The following is a 20415-nucleotide window of genomic DNA, read 5'->3' as shown; positions in this document are numbered from 1 at the left end:
CAGTAGATTAGTCTCCAGACTTTGAAAGGGAGGGTCTTGGGTTCGAATCCCAGGCATGGCGTAATTTCCTTCAGCAAGGAATTTATCATCGTGCTGCACTCGACCCAGGTGAGGTGAATGGGTACTCAGTAGCATTGGCGGCGGAAGCCAAAAAATTAAGGGGGGGGTCCACCTGAAATTTTGTAATGGATACAGGTAACAAAATTGACAACCAAAAAAAGTCATCAACCTAAATTTTAGGGGGGGTTCACCTGAATTTAGGGGTGGGACGCTGGAAACAAAAAAAGGTTATCAACAAAAAATTTAGGGGGGTCGTCCCCCCACCTCAAGTTTAGGGGGGATATGTCCCCCCCGCTTCCGCCACCTATGCTCAGCAGGATTTTTCCTTGAACACTTAAGCACCTATTAATATGGCGGCTTCGCTACAGCCGGGGTAATAATATGATACTTAGTATCAAAGCGCAGTTGAGTATATGCACATAGTAAGTGCGCTATACAAATGGACATATTATGATTACTAAAAAACTGAGAAATCAATTCCAAGCTTTGCTTATATGTATGCATATTGGGGTTAAGATTGGACGATCTGTTCAGATTAGGTCATATAATTATTTAAATATATAATCATTTAAATTCCCCCATCCCAGGACAGGTTCCCTGGCATAAAAAGACACAATCAATTGTACTCTTAATTGTAGCTTTAGGTCCACTGTAAACCATGTACAAAAAGTTGTACAAATTGTAAATTTATGTGACACTTTCCTAACATTTTCAAATCGTTTTTAGTGGAAATTTTCAAAAATATTCTTTCTGTCTTAAAATGATACTTATCAAGTCAGGGTTTCCTGAGAGAAAAGAACAGGCAGAGGACATGGGGGAAGAAGAGGTATTGAAGGGATGGCGTTGGAAGGAGAAAGGATTGTATGTAAGAGGAATCGAGTGTACAAGCAAGGGCAACGCCAGAGGGGGGGGGGTGGATGTGATGTGGCCTCATGTTTGGAGTGCTCACACATTTTAATTTGTTAAAACAAGAAAAGGCGAAGGAGTGAAAAAGAAAATCACGTAGACTACAGACAACTTGGTCGTGTAACTACAATCATAATACCGTTCTTTTTTTTCTCTAAGAAAAGAGGATGACTCCCCTTGAAGTCACTTTCCTCCCATCCCCAATCAAAATTCACTAGCGCCGAATAAAAATACGGTATGAACCATATTGTACAGTGAAACATACTGCCTCTGGGATTCAAGGACATTGAAATAGCTATGCACAGGGATTTTTCTTTTCCGAGGGAAGAGAAATTAAGTTTACATGAAACAATCAGCAAAAGCCAACAAGTATATGGGGGAGCGAAGTGGCCAAGTTAATTAAAAGAGCACCAATTGTTTCATTTCAAAACTTTGAATAGACGGTTCATAATTTGGGTGGAACTTTTGTGAAAATCCAAACCGTAGACGTAGATTGTGAAAGTATCGGGGTATCAACGCCCTGGCCTCCCAGCTCCCACCCGCTCCAAGAGCGTAAGGTTATGCGTCCTATTTTCAACAAACCATAAAAAATGATAAAATTGAAATAACCACACTATTCCAAGTGAAGGCTGCATGGCATGGAATAATCTCAGGAACCTTTCTAATCGGATAGTACAGTATGATTTTTTTCAGAAAGTGATTTTCTGAAGAAAAATATAAGCAAGTTTTCAACATAATGCTCAAATGCTAATACATGTATACATAAGAGTCAAATCTTAAATATCTGACCCATATTATTGTTGTGTTTTCTTTTAGATTTCATGAAGAAAATAGTGATTTCACTGAGAATTGTTATAACTTGCAGGAATCCTTGCATCTGATTCGTTGAAAGAAAATTAATCAGAGAAAATCACTGACAAAATTCTTCATGAAACGCTCCCGGAATTCCTTTTGCCTGAAAAACCCGAACCTCGGGCCCGAACCACATAATTAAAACAGTTACTGTCGAGTTCATTATTTCACATAGAGCTTGGTGCTTGACACTGCATGAACTATGTGATAGTATTTCTACTTCAGATATTTATCAACGATATAGGCAATATTGTTGTCTCAATATGGGCGAAATTGTCATGGGGTTCTTGGCTGGGGTATATATCAACATGGATCAACGCAATCAAGAAAAAAGGACATAATGAAAGGGAAAAAATTGCTATATTAGTATTATTACTTTATATCATGTTGAACTGAAACCTATATCACAAACTATTTTGTTTTAAGACAAAAAAATATCGCTTTCTCACGTGACTTGTTAGAGATTTTGCCCCACACCCCCGCATCCTTTGTCTCCTCAAAATGTTTTGCTCAATACACGACTTCTTGTGGAGGGATGTATATCAGTGGCGTATTAAGCCAAAAAAATGAGGGGGTAGATATGGCGAATCAGGCGTTTTTTTAAGCGCTGCGAGCGAGAAAAGTAAGCGAGTGAAATTGTTGAAATTTTTATCACAAAAGTCTTGTTTTATATAGATTTTTAAATAATTTTATCATATTTCACCTCTCTTTGCTTTTCTCTTATTTTGTCTTGGTTGTAAAGATATTGGGAGGGATGGCAAGCGCCTAATAAGCCTCCCCATGATCTGTACGCCACTGATAGATATATTCTTAAAGGTCAAGTCCACCCCAGAAAATTGTTGATTTTAATCGATAGAGAAAAATCAAACAAACATAACGCTGCAAATTCCATCGAAATCGGATGTAAAAGAAAGTTATGACAAAGTTTCGCTTATTTTTCACAAAACAGTTAAATGCTCAACTCAGCGATATGCAAATGAGAGAGTCGATGATGTCCATCACTATTTCTTTTGTTTTTTATTGTGTGATTAATAGAGAAATAAAACTTTGTTTCACTTGACAAGGAGGAGAAAATTAGAAGATTAGTTGAACGAATTCTATTTTTGGTAAAGTTTAAATTGATAAAAATATTGAGCATACGGCAACATCCAATTAGGTTGAACGGAAATTGTATGCAGATTTTTTATTAGGTGGTTTGTTCGGTTGAATTTTCGTTGAAATGTTTCCGCGATTCGATACAAACATATTTAGAAATACTTCCCACCGACGGAACAATGTAACGTCTATAAATTGAAATGGATCGAGATTGTGAAATAACGTTGAAAACATTCAAGCAGTATACAACATACGATTAGACCTCCTCTACTCAACGATACAGATCGCAAATTCCTACGAAAGGTAAAGTATACTTGTGAAGGATAATTTTTTTTAAGTATATAGGATATTTTCGATCCGTATATGATTCTTCACTTAGTTGTTTCTTTTCATCTTCATAAAAAATCGTAGACTGATCTGGATAGGATGAATTCACCATTAAAGTTGTTGATCATGATCAACTGATTTCGTTTCCACTTTGGCTTGCAGTATGATATGTAAATTGGAAAAGAGACAAATCACTGATCTGCAAGATATGGATGAAAAGTGGTAATATAATTGAGAGTGAAGATTAAAAAAAATGATGAGCTAATAAGAAAAAAGACACTCTAAAAATGAAGTGCTATTTTAGCACCTAAGGAGCTTGTATATGAAGAGCTTGATTCCAAAAGGAGCTAAATCCACTTTTGACCAAAATTGATATTTTGATACAAATATATGTATCTTAGACGTGGGAATCAAATGCAACATATCGCATTTGAAAAAAAACGGTAAGGTTGGTAGTTGCAAATTTGAGTTTTGTTCCAAAAGGAGCTAAATCCAAAACAATAATTTTGTTCCAAAAGGAGCGAATTCCACTATGCGGTTATTTGAAATTGGTTAATGTTCCTATTTTGGAGGAGCCGTGGTGTAGTGGTTCTGACTCTCGCCTTGTAAACAGCGGGTCGTGTGTTCGAATCCCACCGGGGTCTGACGTCCTTTGGCAAGGCGTTAATCCACAATTTGCCACTCTCGACACAGGTGCTAAATTACCCGGTAGGATGTGAAAGTCATTGTAGCTTGTCCAGTACTGTGTGCGCCTCATCGGCGACTGACTGGAATACTCCCCAGGGAGTGGAGGATGTGCACACATTGTGTGCGGGAATGACTGATTGAATCCGATGACCGGGGTAATATTGATATATCTGTAAAGCTTAGACACGTCGTTTCGATGTATTAAGCGCTATAAAAGCGGATTATCATCATTATATTAAATAAAGTTATGTATTCAGTTTTTATGTACATTTTGTGGATACAAGTTCACAGGTTACAGCCCGATAGACCGCGGGTCCGTTAGACCGCGGGTCCGCTAGACCGCGGGTCCGATAGACCGCGGGTCCGATAGTCCGCGGTGTGTGTAAAATTATGATCAAGATATAGTGAAATCCAATGTCATCAAGTGGTCAAAAGGTCAATGATACAAGTCCATGTGGTTCTATAACGACGACACAAAGGACAATCGCCCCCTAACATCTACTTCAAGGAAAATATTATCCCTATATTTTTATCGTCGGGGACTGTTACCCCCCCCCCGGAAATTTACCCTCTATATGCCATACGGAGCCTCTAAAATGCCATCGACTTGACGACATGGCGAGATACTTTATCTTGCCATGTCGACAAAATAAGCTTATTATGTCCGTATGGCGATATACGTTATCCTGCCAAGTCGACTTAAATGAGTTACATGTCAACATGGCGATATATCGGGATTCTTGCCGGGACTTGTACACTTCATATCTCGCCATGTGGACATATCGACTTGACAAGATAGAATATATCGCTATGTCGAAATAATAAGCTTATCAATTACTTAGGCGGCGGAAGCGGGGAAGGGGACCTTTTCCCCCTAAATTTGAGGTGGGGGGGGGGACGGTCCCCCCTAGGTTTTTAGTTGAGAACCTTTTTGTTTTTGCTTGTCAATTTTTTTTCTACGTCCCCCCTACATTGAGGTAGACCCCCCTAAAATATTTTTGTCCCACCCAAACTTTGGTTGATAACCTCTTTTTTTCTTGTCAAAATTTTTTTGGTGGTCCCTCCTAAAATTTTGGTTGATTTGCTTGTCAAATTTTTACCTGTGTCCATCCCAAAATTTCAGGTGGATCCCCCTAAATGTTTTGCCTTCCGCCGCCAATAAAGTACCACGCCATGTCGTCACGTTGATGGCATTTTCATGGCTCCGTACTAGGGGTAATTATCCGGAGTAATTGTCTGGAGGGGGGGGGGGTAACAGTCCCTGGCGGTAAAAATATGAGGATAATATTTTCCTTGAAGTAGTGGTCAGGGGGTGATTGCCCTACTTGGGTTATTGTTATAGAACCCAGGCGCGGATCCAGGATTTCGTGTTGAGGGAGGTGGGGGGCCAAATTTGACCTGAAGTTTGGTGCCCATGTGTACTTTTCGAAAAATAGTGCCCACTCCCTCCCGGCCAGGATAACTTAAGTGCCTTAAATGGATGTTGAATTACCTTATAATCACATTGAAAAAAAATAAAGACCACTTTTTAATGTGTTCTTGAAAAAAAAACATGAATATATAATGTAATATCAATGGGAGCGCGAAGCACGAGCGATTTTGGGGGGTTTCAATTTGGTTTAACTTCTCACCAGAGTAGGCCCTACTAGAATATTGTGTGAACGGGAGCTATAGTCTCTGTACTGTTGTTTTTGTATACCCTTCAATAATATTAATGATAACCTCTTGGGAATAATGCAATCTCGACTAATTCTCCTCAACAGTGGCGTATTTATTCAGCATAGGTGCACGGGGGGGGGGGACGAGGGCACCAAGATAAAAATATAAAATAAATGAAAATGGGGAGGGAAGTTAAAAAAAATCAGATTTTATTCTTAAAAACACATTGAGGTATCTCACAAGGCCTAAATAAATAATGAGAACACGAAGCGCGATCTGATTTTTTTATAGATTTTCCCTGTATTTTATCCTGAAAGCCTAAGTCAGGGACGGACCGAGCTTCCGCCAATAGGGGGGGGGGAGGGGCCATTTTTTCCACCCATATTTTCCCGATCTGGCGCTCAAATTTTTTCTTAGTCTTGATTCTCTCTCTTTTTTTTTTTTGGGGGGGGCAAAACGCCCATGTCCAAACAGTCATTTCCTACATTTACTTTATAAGCAACATAAATGTGTAATAATCTCATAAGCCCTATGCAAGCTACAAATGAAATTTCATGTATTTTGTCCTGAAAATTGAACATTCTAGGTAATGTTTCTAAACCTGAACAGGACGCGCATGTAATTACTACGAGCACGAAGCGCGAGTAGAAATGTTAAATATTCGTTCTGGCCTGGTCGAAAAGGGACCTGTTAAGGATGGTTTGCAGTTAGCCATTAAGACGATACATATTTTTCAACGATTAGATAATGCGAGCGCGAAGCGCGAGCTGAACATTTTTTATTTTCCCACCTAAAAAGATGAGATTTCAAATCCCCAATGGGACATTCGATTCATGTTTGTCAATCATGAAAAAGGATGAGTAATTTTTGGTATCTTCCTACAATAATAATGCCAGAGCAAGGCGCGAGCAGAAATTTTTTGATATTCTGATCTGAAACTGGAAAATTTTAGCACGTTTTGAATAAGATCAAGTTTTGTATCTCAAAAAAACATGCGTGCGCGTGTTTTAGAGTTAGACAGAATCCTGGCATTCGGAAAACATTTCATTTTTCATCATAAAAATCAATAATGCAAGCGCAGAGCCCGAGCTGAAAATAACATCTGAAATTCCGATATGAAAAGGATCAAATTAAGCACTGTTTACAGTACTGTGTATATAGGGTAATTTGATAGTACTATATAAATAATGCGAGCGCGAAGCGCGAGCTGATATTTTATTATTATTTAAACCTAGGATCGAGACATTTTAGGCCTAAAGACATTTTGTCATAATATAGGAATGATGACTATCTTCTATTTCTTTTCCTAAAAATTGTCGATATTTATTTCTGAAAAAGGGACAATTTATTTATTATGAATTTATACAGAATTTATTTCATATTTATAAATCTATTAAGCCTAATGAGTGTGTGAAATTTGTTGACAGTGCATGAGGCCTGAAAACTGGATATTTTAAGTTTACTTGTAATCATGAATAGGACTCATTGGTTGATATATTTTTAGCAAATAATGCGAGCTCAAGTCACGATCCGGAATTTTTTAATGGGGGAATTTAAGTAGTTTGTTATAAAATTAGGTATACATAACTCACCAATCAAAATGCGAGCGCACAGTGCTAGCTCATAGGCCTTTTTTTTACAGTCGAGACATCTGAAAATGGATATTTAGAGAATCTTATATGAAATACAAAAAGACAATAGGTAGGCCTACTTGGCAAATAGTGCGAGCGCACAAAATGTTGCAAATGCTGATTCACACAATAAAACGGACATTTTCCAGAGCACCTAAAAAACATAAATTGGTAAATCAAACAAAATAATGAAAGATCAATGTCCGAGCTGAATTATGTTTTGTATATTGATATCAAAACTTGATATTTTAAACTACATATCAGCATATTGAGCAAGATATGTATCTCATCGAACAGGCGATGCGTGAGCGAAACTTTTATATAGTGACATTAAATATTTTCAAAAATTGTTTTCCAAGTCTTCTCCTGACCTTATTTTATTCACTTGTCTTCCTCCTTTTATATTTCATCTTCTTTTTTTTCCCTCCCTTTCTCCCCCCTTTGTTTTCTCTCCCCGCTTTTCCCAATTTATTTGCTCTGTCAATAGGAGGGAGGGGACCCCTGGATCCGACTATGTTAGTAGTTGTTATGATGAACACGATGCATATCTATTAAGAAATGAATGCGAGCGCGAATTAAGCGCCAGCTGAAAACTTTTATAATGATGAAATGAAAAATATATTTTCAATTGTCAGGTTAGAATATCAAATATTTTCAGCTTGTGCTTCTCGTTCGCATAGAAAAATGTGAGGTAGGGATGCGTATATAACCTTGCAATTTATTGATGCCAGCGCGAAGCGCGATCTCAATTTTTTCATATACTGAATTGAGAAGGACTATTTTCAGGTATAATTCCTATTCTAATTGCTTGTCCCTTTTCTCTTCCTTTTTTTCTGTTTCTTACCCCTTTTTGAGAAACCATGGGGGGGGGGGAATCTTTGCCCCTTGGATTAGCCTATGTATGTTGACTTGAAAAACACAAACACTTACATGTGGGATTCCCATCCTCTCTTTTTTCCCTCTTTTATTCTCCCTTTTCGTTTGTCTTTCCTTTCCCCCTTTTTCTTCTTTTTTTTCTTCTCTTCCTTTCTCCCTCTACTCTCTTTTATATTCTCTTCTTTTCCCATCTTCCTCTCTCTTTTTATTCTCTCCCTTTTCCCCTCTTCCCTCCTCTTGGGATTTCCCCGAAAAAGTGAATGATGGACATCATCGACTGACTCATTTGCATTTATGAAGATAATCCATTCAACACATCTCAAAATGCAATATATAAAACACACGCATACACGCGGGAAATTAAAATAACAGACTGCTTTTGGTCATTTACATCCGGACATGACCTAACATAGGTGCTAATAGTGATAGCTTAAAACTTTGATTGTTTTTAATATCACTTCATAAAATCCCGTGAAAATTACAGGCTACACCAGACAGACTTTGTAATCACTAGCCAGCATGCAGTAGTGGTTATGTCGAAATTGTAGCTTTCCAAATAGTTGATCAAATAACCATGCTGGTAGTACTTTTCGACTCTCTTCATTTTCACGTCATAAATTGTGCCAAAATCAGGCTGGCTTACATGCAATAACAAAATACTCCGTTTCATAAATATTATAAATGTTTAGCTATCCAGATAATTTTGTAAATCGTGTATGTTTTGTTTATTTTGTTTTTTATCGTTATGAGCCAATTTCTGTTTCTTCCTTCTTTTGTTCTTCTTCCAACTCCGATCTTAATTATTTTTATTGTCTTCTTATCAACATCATCATAAAAACCTATTTAATCGGTTGATGAATATTATAATGGTGGTGATTATGTTAATGATGATGATGAAGTGGTGATGATAATAATGACGAGGACGACGACGACGATGATGATGATGTTGACGATGATAAGAAGGATGATAATCAGTGCCGTCAGTATCATCACCATTGCCTTGCCGTCATCAAAACTGGCATCGCCGATATCGGTAATATTATTTATTACCTGAGCTCTCTTCCAAATGGTATGACCACTACACAGCAAAAACTGTGGTGTTAACCGGTGTACATAGAGGACCACACCAGTTATTTTACACCGGTGTTGAATTGGTGGTGTTAGTTTTACACCTATAGGTGTTATTACAACACCTTTTGTTGTTACATTTACACTCTTTAGTGTTATGTTTAATCTCTAGGGAGTAATTTTAACACCTCAGGGTGTGGTCCTCTATTAACACCAATTGGTGTCAGTTTTAACGCCGCAGTTCTTACAGTGTACTCTTAAAGAAAAATCGAAAGGTTGCTATTTTTTTACAAAAAAGTACCATTTATATTCAAGAAGTGAATGTATAGGAAGCCGTTATCAAAAAATATAGTTTGTATAGGACAAAACAACCCGTCCTAAAATATATCCACCCTTCCCCACCCCCCCCCCCCCGAAAAAGAAAAGAGAAAGCGGAGAATGCCCTGAGAAGATGGATGGGTGCTGCTGAACGTAGGTAGAACACATGCCATCGTGGACTCAAGCAAACTGGATTCAATGATGTGTATAAAAGGAGAAAAAATATATATAAAATGACCTGGAAAGAATATAATGCGCGAAAAATGCGATTGATGCCGTAAATAAATAAGCAGTAGGAAGTCGGATAAGCGGACAGGAGAGAAAGAGAAAATAGATGAGAGGATAGACACAAATAATGTATGAGGTTCAAAACCGAGCACAACTGAGAAGGACTTGTGTCAGATTTTTTTTTCAATTAAAAAATGAAAATGATGACTTGACAGAGATGATGAATTAGATTTAATTTGAGGATACATCGAGTGGGGACTATGTATAACCATTGTTTCAAATGTCATACGAACGGCACAGCAAGAGCGAAAGTATCTAAGCCGGTTCAATTGATCGGGGAAAAAAGGTAAAACAGAATGTAAGGTGAATACATAAAACGTACACACACACACACACATCACCACCACCACCACAAACTTCCACACAATCCTCAACAAAGGATGATGTCAATAGCATTGCAAGTTTAAGCTAAATACATGATCACTGTGTATTATCGTCAATTTGGAAAATGCGAGTTTTATGAAAATGAAGATTCTGAAATTTTCTTATTTATATCTAGTTTAACCTTTTGTATCCGGATAAACGTGGTAATAGTATGCAGCGCTTAGACACATTAAGGGTTATATTGCGTCATGTCATTATCATTACTATTATCCAAAGGTAAATAATATTATACACATCATAGTGTGATTAGAAACTGTTAGTCCGAGTGTGAATAATTCAATTCATAAAATACAATGCTTATCAACACAAAGAAGGATGAAAATAACGATATATCATCACTGGCGTAAATCCGTGTTGATGGGTGGGGGGATGACTGAAATATTTTGGCATTTTTTTTTGCAATCATGTTTTTAGATATGCAAGGAATTGTCATTGATATGTCCACACTGGCGTTCCGTGGGTCACGGCATTGTTGGGGCACCAGCAAATTTTTTGAATCACTGAGTGAGTGCGCGAAGCGCGAGCTGATTTTTTTTTATATTCACACCTAAAAAGGGACATTATGATCAAATTTATGTAATCATGATAGGTACCTGTACCTGTCTTGCTAAACAATGCGAGCACAAAGCGCGAGCGGAAATTTTCGTATATTTTGACCCCAAACAGCGAGATTTTAAGGAATATATAAGAGTATGCATATCTCACCATAGTCATCTAATACGAGTGCCAAGCGCTTGCTGATTTCATTAGAATTACATCTGAACACATGAAACACCCATTTTATAGTCTTTGCAATCATGATTATCATAAGCATCTCACCAATCAAATATTGCGAGTGCGAAGCGCGAGCTGAAAATTTAGGTAATTCAGACCTGAAGTGGGGCATTCTAAGGTTTCTTTGTAGGAATTAGCTAGGACCATATAGGTATTTCATTAACCAAATGATGCGAGCGCGAAGCGCGAGCTGAAAATTTTTGATATTCAGATCAGAAGAAGGGACATTTTAAGGACTGATTTTAGGAATTCATGAAGAGCAGACATATCTCACCACCAATCCACTAATGCAAACGTAATCACGGACAGGAAATGTTTATATACGAAGACCTTAACATTGGGCAATCACTTTTTGAGTCATGTAAAAGAAGCATATGTCACTTATAATAACTCAAGTGCTAGGAAATATATTTGGTTTATATTGACTTAAAAACGTGATGTTTTAGTACAACAGGATTATATATCTTGTTAAACAGACAATGCGAGCACCCGGAACAATGAAGACGTAGGCCCTGATGGGCAAATTATGTTTCATAAAGTTATGATAAAAATGTTTATTATGTAATGTAACATAAATAATTATAATATAACATTATAGTTAATGATATTTTCTTCTTTCCCACTACGTTTCCCTTCCTTTCTCCCTCATTTCTCCTTTTCCCCGTTTTCTTTTTTGGAAGGGGGGGCATGTGCCCCCATGCCCCCCGGTAGTTACGCCACTGTATGTCCATATGGCAAATACCCCTCCGATATTGTCATCTTTTTTACCCCATGATGGTTTGATGGTTTTATTAAAGATTACTTCAAATATGTTTTGAAATTCCATCTTAATCCCTCCCCCAAAACCCCAACATTGATGAATTGGAAGAAACGGAAGTACCGGTAATTCGTTTGCAAATGGTGAACTAGCTGGCTCTTTATTTGCATTTTATGATCCAATAATATTGTTTTATTTTGTTAAGCGGTATTTTAGGAAGAATTTTCACCAACAAAATTATTTCTTGTGATTTTTTTTCATTTCTTAGAACTTAGAAATCGAAAAAGGTGCGGCCAATGACCCAACAAATCTCAACTATATGGAAAACAAGTGAAACCATTCATGATGAGCAAAATGTCGTAGATGGCTTGGCATAAGTAAATTTGATTGTATCAGTTTCAACTGATTGGAATTTTGCACCATCTCTCTTATGACATCATTATCTGAGGTTTATTACAAAATAGACATAGAATTATGGTAGATACATAAAATTCATATTCCTTGAGACCTTTTGTGCATTTTCAATTTTCCATTTTTGTCAAGGGCACATCATGAAGAAAATAGTACCATTTCCAGTAATTTATTATTAATGACATGAAATGCTGCTGAAATCGATCTTTAAAATAAATCTTACGGCATATACTAATACTTGTGAAAGTTTCGTGCTTAATTAGTCAAAATTTGCACAATTGTTGTGATTTTTGGAGCTTATCCGCTCTACTACGATCACAGTTGTCTATAGACTTGTTTTGTTCACACCGCAACTGTAAAGACGTATAGAATTTTGATCGATAATTTTTTTCCCTTTGCATATAATTGATGCATATAATTGATTCTTCGTAACAGAAATTATTACTTTAATTAATAATATCCTCTTTTTTCTCTCTCTCTCTCTCTATCTCTCTTTCTTTCTATGTGTCTTTATCATTCAATCCACAGAATTAACTTGCAGCAGTTACCTTCAACACTACGCTTCTCACATCACGAGTTAACCACAAGAAAACTACATCACCTGAACATGTCACCGATCACCACTCTACTTCTATGCCTGAGCCTTGGCCTCATCTCCCTGGTCCAAGGCTACCCTAATGATTTCGATGAAGCTGAAGGCGTCGCCGATCTCATGGGCGACGACGAGCTCGAAGGACTAGATGAGATGCCGATGATGGCGGCCGGTGCGACCGGGGAAGGAGAGGGGGGCGGTGAAGGACTCAGCGCCCAGGACCAACTCTTAGCTTTCTACGAACGAGACAGGAGAGAGGCGAATTTGAATAAGAGATATGACGGCATCAGCAATTTAGATCGCTCAATCACAGACTACTCATCAACCCTGGTAAGTTTTGATAGCCAATCTTTCCTAGATATACTCAAGACTTACCAGGTTTATTACCACGGTTACCTGAAGAGCTCCAGCTTACTTCTTGAATCAGAAAAAAATTGGCCTTGCTCTATACCCAGAATAATGTGGCATAATTTGTAGACCATGAAGTATCATGAATTATTACTTGAATGAGGCATTTGGGAGACAAAATATAAACGCGTATTTATTCTGATTGATCACAACTCGATAGAAAATACGTGACAATGGTCCAGCCAGGATTCAGCTGAATGACTAGGGACCATAATATAACAATAACATCCTTTGGAATATATTAATTTTTAAGCCATATTTACGATAATTGTTGTTTCAATGGATATGACAGATGAATGATCAAAATCATCAGTAGCCTACGAATAAAAATGAAACACTTAAATCGGAACTCATTTCTTGACAGGGACGTAGTCAAGGCTGGTATTTCCGAGCCACGAGGCCGCTTTGAGAAAACGTTCTCTCATAGACTATATACACGTGACCCTGCCCGTGGCGCAAGGCCAAGATGGGCAAAATGTGGCATCGGGGACGGCCTCGATTTCATCCCAGATTATTGACAATTCGAAATTCTTAATATCACTATTATTACTGTTGTGTTATACCATATTCATTATTTTTCTTGTCTGGTATAGAATTATTTTATTGTTCTATTTAGTAATTTTTAAAATATATGTTATTGCCCTTTAAAGTGTGTTTTGTTATAGATGGGAACTATTTAAAACAACTCCCGAGTTTGCAATTATGGGAATTCATACATTTTACTATCCTTTTGGCATGTTGGACAAGTATCGGCTCAAACATTAGGACTCAATTGCGCGGACGGTGTATTTTGACGTGAACTTATGTACAGGGTGTTGGACTGTAGTCCGATTCACGAATAACGATGAGCTTCACAGAGCACATCGACCTTCTGACCAATCACCCATTAATCTGCTCATAAATGAGCTTATTAGCAGCTCTTCTATATCTCACAGGATGTTTACCTTTTCTCCTCCTCTTCCACACACTCCTTTCTACACCGTCCCCCCCCCCCCCCCCTCTATCTATCTATCTATCTATCTATCTGTCTGTCTGTCTGTATATCTCTCTCATGAGAGATAACGATGCCAAAAAACAGTAATTTTTAAAGGATTACTGAAAAAAAACCTTAGTGGGCACTAAAGCCCCCTCAGCCCAATTTGTGCCTTAGTTGCCCCCCCCCCCCTGTAGCCCTTTCATTTTATTTGTAATGTTTAACTTATTATTATTATTATTATCTTTATTTTAAATGTTACAGCTATGTAGAGTCGGAGACTTTTGCAAGAAACAGTTCGAAAACACATTCAACTGCAAGTGCAACCAACGTACTTACTGCGTCGCACGCGGAAGGAATTACAATGCACAATGCAGCATCAGCTATTTCGGACGACTTGTCTTCTACCAGCCGTAAGATTGCGGTATACAAGAATCGAAGGTTTCGCCACAGGGCACACACCACTAACTATTTCACCATAGACTCATGTGTTAAAAATGAGATTTGAAAAAATCGCAAAAAATCAGTCTTAATAATCACATCATCCACACTTTTATCATTTGGTAGTTCATCCAATATCCTTCAAACGCTAAATATATGAAAAGGTGTTTTTCAGGATTTTATCGCACTACAGGGGCTCAAACCAAGACTACGTTCAAACTTGGTCAATAAACCCCAGAAAATTATCCAAGGCCACTGAGATTAATTGAATTGTAAGAAAAAAAAATATATCAAAATTGATGCTTGGTACACTGAGAATTCAGAGTATATACAGAAAACCTGTTAAAATGTTAGCCCCCCTTGTTAGAATGATTTTCTTTCATATAATATCACATAGATCATCGATCAACGACCTTATAGTATTAAATGTTTGGCGTTCGTTTTTTCATAGAAAAAAAGGAACGAATATACAAAAAATGATTGAAAAAGGGAAGAAAAAAAAATTGAAAAAAAATGAAAATAATATTATTCAATTAAATTGTTTCCCAACTCTTTATAAAGTGAGTGGCAAAAATAGTCAATTATGACTTATTGCCAAATAAAAACAAGGAATGGAATGGAATGGCAGTCACAGTGCTCACAGGGTTTCTTGGGCAACTAATTAAGTTCCCATAAAACCCAGCATTGACAAATTACTGCTCTCCCATGGGACTGAACAGATCCAGTAGTAATCCCTCTCTATGCCCATATGAAAAAAAAAATGTTAAGATATGCACTGTTGATTTTATATGAATATTTTTCCAACCATTACATCATTTTAGCTACGGGTCTAAAGGGGATTCCCGAAATTTGCCGGATCCTATTAGTGGTGTGCGTCCTTCAGAGGGTGCAATTTGCAGTGAACTTGGAAAAAAAAATTGGCACAACCTTAGGGTATCATATGCATAATGTTTAAAAAAAATGTTTTGAGACCCTGTTCTCTTTTGAACAGGGAATAAACATTGTCTCTTCAGGGGTATAATACATACAGAATACACACAGTTTAAATAGTGTACTTTAAAGAGATAATTTTGCTCAATCCATATTCATGAATTGAAATTTAATGATGATCATTGTCTTTGAATTGTTATGAATACATTTCAATAGTATTATTTCATTTGTATAAGTCATGAGTTATTGAAACTGATAGCACAATTCAGGATATATAAACAATAAAAACAATAGAAATACAAAAAATAAGTGTATCATGTGTTAGCACATTCAGGGTTTTACATGAGGCAGATAAAATGAGTGGGATGAGAAATGGAGGAAAGAGGAGAGGGAGAAAGAGAGGGGGTGAGCAAAATGACAGAGAATGAGAGCTAAATAAATTGTGATATTGATTCATCATGATCCACAGCAATGGTTCAGTAGTACAAGAAGGGGACACTAATTTATTGCTGGTCAGCATGGTCAGTGTGTAATTAGCGTCAATCTGTCACCATATCAAATGTGTCATGTAAACTAGGTGAAGGACATGAAAGTACTCAGGGAATCCTTGCTACAAGTATGTTACTGCTGCCCTTCTGGGATAAAAAAAGGGGGTTGTCTGTAAAGTATTATAAAAATCATGACATAATTTGTGATTTTTTTTTTTCTGATTGACTGAGGGGGGGTGATTATGACATTATTTCAGATGCACACTAGCAAAGTGTATAAATGCAAGAAGAAATTTTCCCAATCAAACCAAATGCAGTAACAATGGGCCCCCAAGAAACTATCTGACAAGTAAAAGAACTTCTTTGTACCTGGCCATACAGTGCACTGAACATGCATGCATGGGGTTGAAGTGGGTAGCTTGGCAATCCCACCAGTATTCTAAAGATGAAATATGTGTGTCTAACATGAGGGGACTTGGTTGGAGCATACAATTGTCCTTGATGAGCATGATAAATTCACCAATATGATAAACCTGTCAGTCGCTTTTTCACGACAATCATCCTCAGACCAAAGACATCAGAAGACTCTGTACCACATGGTCCCACTATCGGCCACCGGATTGTTGATGTAGAGAAGCATACCGTGGTCATCAATGAAGCTTGCCAACAAGCATTAGCCCTGGCCGGCCTGGGACCAGGGGGCGTTTCATGAAAGTACTTGTCGGACATTTCATCCGACAAGTCCCATTTCATCCGACAGTTACCATAGGAACAGTGCCTTACAGCCAATCAAAATCATGGAAAGATGTCAGATCTGATAACTTGTCGGATGAAAATATTGATGAAACGCTCCCCTGGTGTTCAAACATGGATGATTCCTGAAGAAAAAGGGGAAAAATAAGAGAAATTGCAGTTATTACTTATTCAAGTGCACGAATTGTGAATTTGAATCAACTGCCTGCTTTAAAATTTTCCAGAGAGATAGTTAAAACAGAATCAGGGAGAAAACAGCGGTACCAAACATCATGACAGGTGGGGCAAGCAAAAAAAGGGGGCATCTATTGCAAACACTGCTGCAAGCAGGATTCTAACATTTGTATGCAACAGCAATGATATTCCAACTGGATAGATGTTTCCAAAAGACAGCTAAGAAATGTGGTGAAATCTTGGCCCTTTTGTGTCTGTCATACTGTCTAAAATTTTGACAAAGTGGGAACACAACACTAACAAGTTATAGCTACACTGTTAGAAAATTTGTCCTTAAAATAAAAGAAGTTTCTGCAGCAGAGTCTCGAGAACACCTGTAATCTTACCAAATAGCGTAATCTTACAGGAAATTGGTATTGGGTGTATGGAACCTTACAAATTTCCTTTAATAAAACACCATTTTCCCCTTTTTAAACAGACCTGATCTGTTAAATTGCAGAAAAATTCCTGCTATATGAATTTACAGAATGATTCTGTGATTGCTCTTTGCAAAGTAGTCTTTCTTTTTTCTGTAAAATCAGGGTATTTTTAACAGTGTAAGGTCTAGCCTCTATCTAACTTAGGGGGTCTAACGTTAGGGGCTGGGCCAAACATCTAACATCAACAATAAGTTAGGCCTAACAATTAACATCAACAATAATTACGAGATTTGCCTTTAATAATTAATTAAGTACCCAGATGATCATTGCTATCAAATTCGATTTAAAAACCTTGTCATGTTATTCCCTTTAACTTAACTGAAATCCTATCTTGGGAAGGTGTTAAAAGAGAATTACTAACAATAAGCTAGATGCTGGCCTGTTTATCACTTTGTTCTACAAAGTACACGTATTTCTGATTACTACGCGCATGCGTAGAATTGAATTTAAGACCCCAATATAGGCAAGTGCCAAAATTACATACAAAGTGAATGGCAAAACTGGCATTTTTATATTTGTTTGAGTGATTTGAAGAAAAAAAGGGCCTAGTAAGCTGTCAATTGGGTTTACCAGATAGAACAAAATGACAGGCATTCATTCAGAGTGTTTGCACCCTTTCTTTTCAGCAGCAATTACATCCAACTAGCCCTGTTTACTGCATATCACCTGTTCAGGGCACACACCACTATTTCCCCATAGACTCATGTGTTAAAAATGAGATTTGAAAAAATCTCCAAAAATAAGACTTAATAATCACATCATCCACACCTTTATCATTTGGTAGTTTATCCAATATCCTTCAAACGCTAAATATATGAAAAGGTATTTTTCAGGATTTTTTCGCACTACAGCGGCTCAAACCAAGACTACGTGCAAACATGGTTGCAGTCACAGTGCTCACATGGTTTCTTGGGCAACTAATTAAGTTCCCATAAAACACAGCATTGACAAATTACTGCTCTCCCATGGGACTGAACAGATCCAGTAGTAATCCCTCTCTATGCCCATATGAAAAAAATTATTCAGATATGCACTGTTGATTTTATATGAATATTTTTCCAACCATTACATCATTTTAGCTACGGGTGTAAAGGGGATTCCCGAAATTGCCAGATCCTATTAGTGGTGTGCGTCCCCCAATGGGAGGACGTGAATATCTTGAGAGGTTTTTTAATGAAATTCAGGCTACTATTAGTTATTTATTAGGCGTAGCCAAAACAGATCGTTTATTTTCTGTTTTCATCCCTTTTTGTCAGCTCTGTTTGTGGTAAGGTTCCTGTACGAACGTTTCATTTTATCAGCATTCTCTCTTGCAAAAAATGTACTGCTTAAAATACTTTTTTGTCTCGTAATCGGAATATTTTAAGGGTCTTAAACAGAAGAAGAAAGGGATTCTAAACAGTACTTTAAATCCGTTTTAAAACCATACAAATTTCTGTAAAGGTTTCTTTGCAACACCAGGAACCCAATATGTTAACCGTGAAGGGTTCCTTGTAAAACAAAAATAAACGGATCTTAAGTATTGTTATTGACCCCACTCAGCTTCTTTGAAGAATCTCGAAAAGCTCTAAATACGGGACAATGAGAAGTGTTTTTTTTTCATTTTCTAGGTGTATAACTTCTCTCAATTTTACTATAAATCATTTATGCTTTAAAAAAAGTATATTTATAGTTTACAGGGAGCTGTACGTTAAAGGAAAATGAAACCATTGGAACAAGATAGCTTGTGTGAAAACAGAAAAATCAAAGAAACAGATCAACAAAAGTTAGAGAAAAATCGGACAAATAATGAGAAAGTTATGAGCATTTGAATATTGCGATCACTAATGCTATGGAGATAGCAAATTGGCAATGCGACAAAGATGTGTGATGTCACTTGTGAACAACTCTCCCCGTTACTTTAGTATATATTTCACTTGAATTGCCTCTTTTATCACATCTATCCATAGACCGTGTTCTTTCTACATGAGGGCATGTATTACATGTTTTTTAAGAATACATCATGGATAAAGAGTTTGTATCATCATTAGAAAAAGCAAAAAGAGACATTTTGAGGGTATTTTATAATCCACCAAAGGGAAAGTTGTTCATCAGTGACATCACACATCCTTGTCGCATTGCCAATGGGAGGATCTCCATAGCATTAGTGATTGCAATATTCAAATGCTCATAACTTTCTCATTTGTCCGATTTTTCTCATACTTTCTTTATTCTTATTCTTTGATTTTTCTGTTTCTACACAAGCCTATTTGTTCCAAAGGTTTCATTCCCCTTTAAACGTTTTACATAATCTATATGATAACTATTTGTGGCTGAACTGTTTCAAGTTCCCATGAATTATTGCATTAAATTGATATGAATGAAAGTGACCTAAGCTCAATTTATTTGTTGTAAATTATTATTTCTATATTAATGGTCATGACACGGGTAGCAAATATTATTTTCGATGAATACATGTCTATTCTTTGTTTAATCTTGACCATATTTTGATAATACAAAGCATCATCCAGGGGACATAAATCTCGCAAAAAATAATAAACATAAACAGACGAACAGCAACCCGACCAACGGCGAACCGCTCAGCATCAAACTAACCAACAATCCGATTACCAACAAACCGACCAACAGCGATTCGATTACCAATAAACCGACCAACAGCAATCCGATTACCAACAAACCGACCAACGGCGAACCGATTAACAACAAACCGACCAACAGCAATCCGATTACCAACAAACCGACCAACAGCAATCCGATAAACAACAAACCGACAAACGGCAAACCAATCAACGGTAAAGCAACTAACAACAAGTAACAAACCGATCGAAAGCAAACAGACCAACCGAAAATCGACCAACAGCAAACCGACCAAAATAAAACCGGTCAATACCAAACCGAACAATAGCAAACCGTGAAGCAGAAAAAAAAATTAACGGGAAGCTGATCAAACTAGATTAGAATAAACACCGAGTCTAAATGGAAACAATGCGAAATCAAACTCATTACCACTAACGTTACCTAAAACAATTTCATTTTGATTTTCTAAATAACACCGATTCTGATCAAGGAAATGATAACTGGTAT

The 20415-nt window shown here is 37.1% G+C and overlaps 1 protein-coding gene across 1 annotated transcript; it reads left to right on the top strand.

Annotated features, from left to right (window-relative positions):
* The first annotated feature begins 12700 nt into the window (after window positions 1-12700).
* Window positions 12701-20146, top strand: LOC121422656. Its single transcript, XM_041617816.1, has 3 exons — window positions 12701-13015; window positions 14331-14479; window positions 19888-20146. The coding sequence occupies exons 1-3, from the start codon at window positions 12701-12703 to the stop codon at window positions 20144-20146; spliced, it is 723 nt and encodes a 240-aa protein (XP_041473750.1).
* Window positions 20147-20415: the final 269 nt, after the last annotated feature.

This window comes from Lytechinus variegatus, chromosome 10, assembly GCF_018143015.1.
Source record: "Lytechinus variegatus isolate NC3 chromosome 10, Lvar_3.0, whole genome shotgun sequence".
NCBI classification, from domain to species: domain Eukaryota; kingdom Metazoa; phylum Echinodermata; class Echinoidea; order Temnopleuroida; family Toxopneustidae; genus Lytechinus; species Lytechinus variegatus.
This window is presented reverse-complemented; position numbering and strand designations above follow the sequence as displayed.

Bases quoted from the DNA above. Each gene is read 5' to 3' on its own strand.
- LOC121422656 (XM_041617816.1), top strand. From the start codon at position 12,701: ATGTCACCGATCACCACTCTACTTCTATGCCTGAGCCTTGGCCTCATC. The intron at 13,016-14,330 runs GTAAGTTTTGAT...TAAATGTTACAG, and splicing joins CAGACTACTCATCAACCCTG to CTATGTAGAGTCGGAGACTT. The intron at 14,480-19,887 runs GTAAGATTGCGG...ACAGACGAACAG, and splicing joins CGACTTGTCTTCTACCAGCC to CAACCCGACCAACGGCGAAC.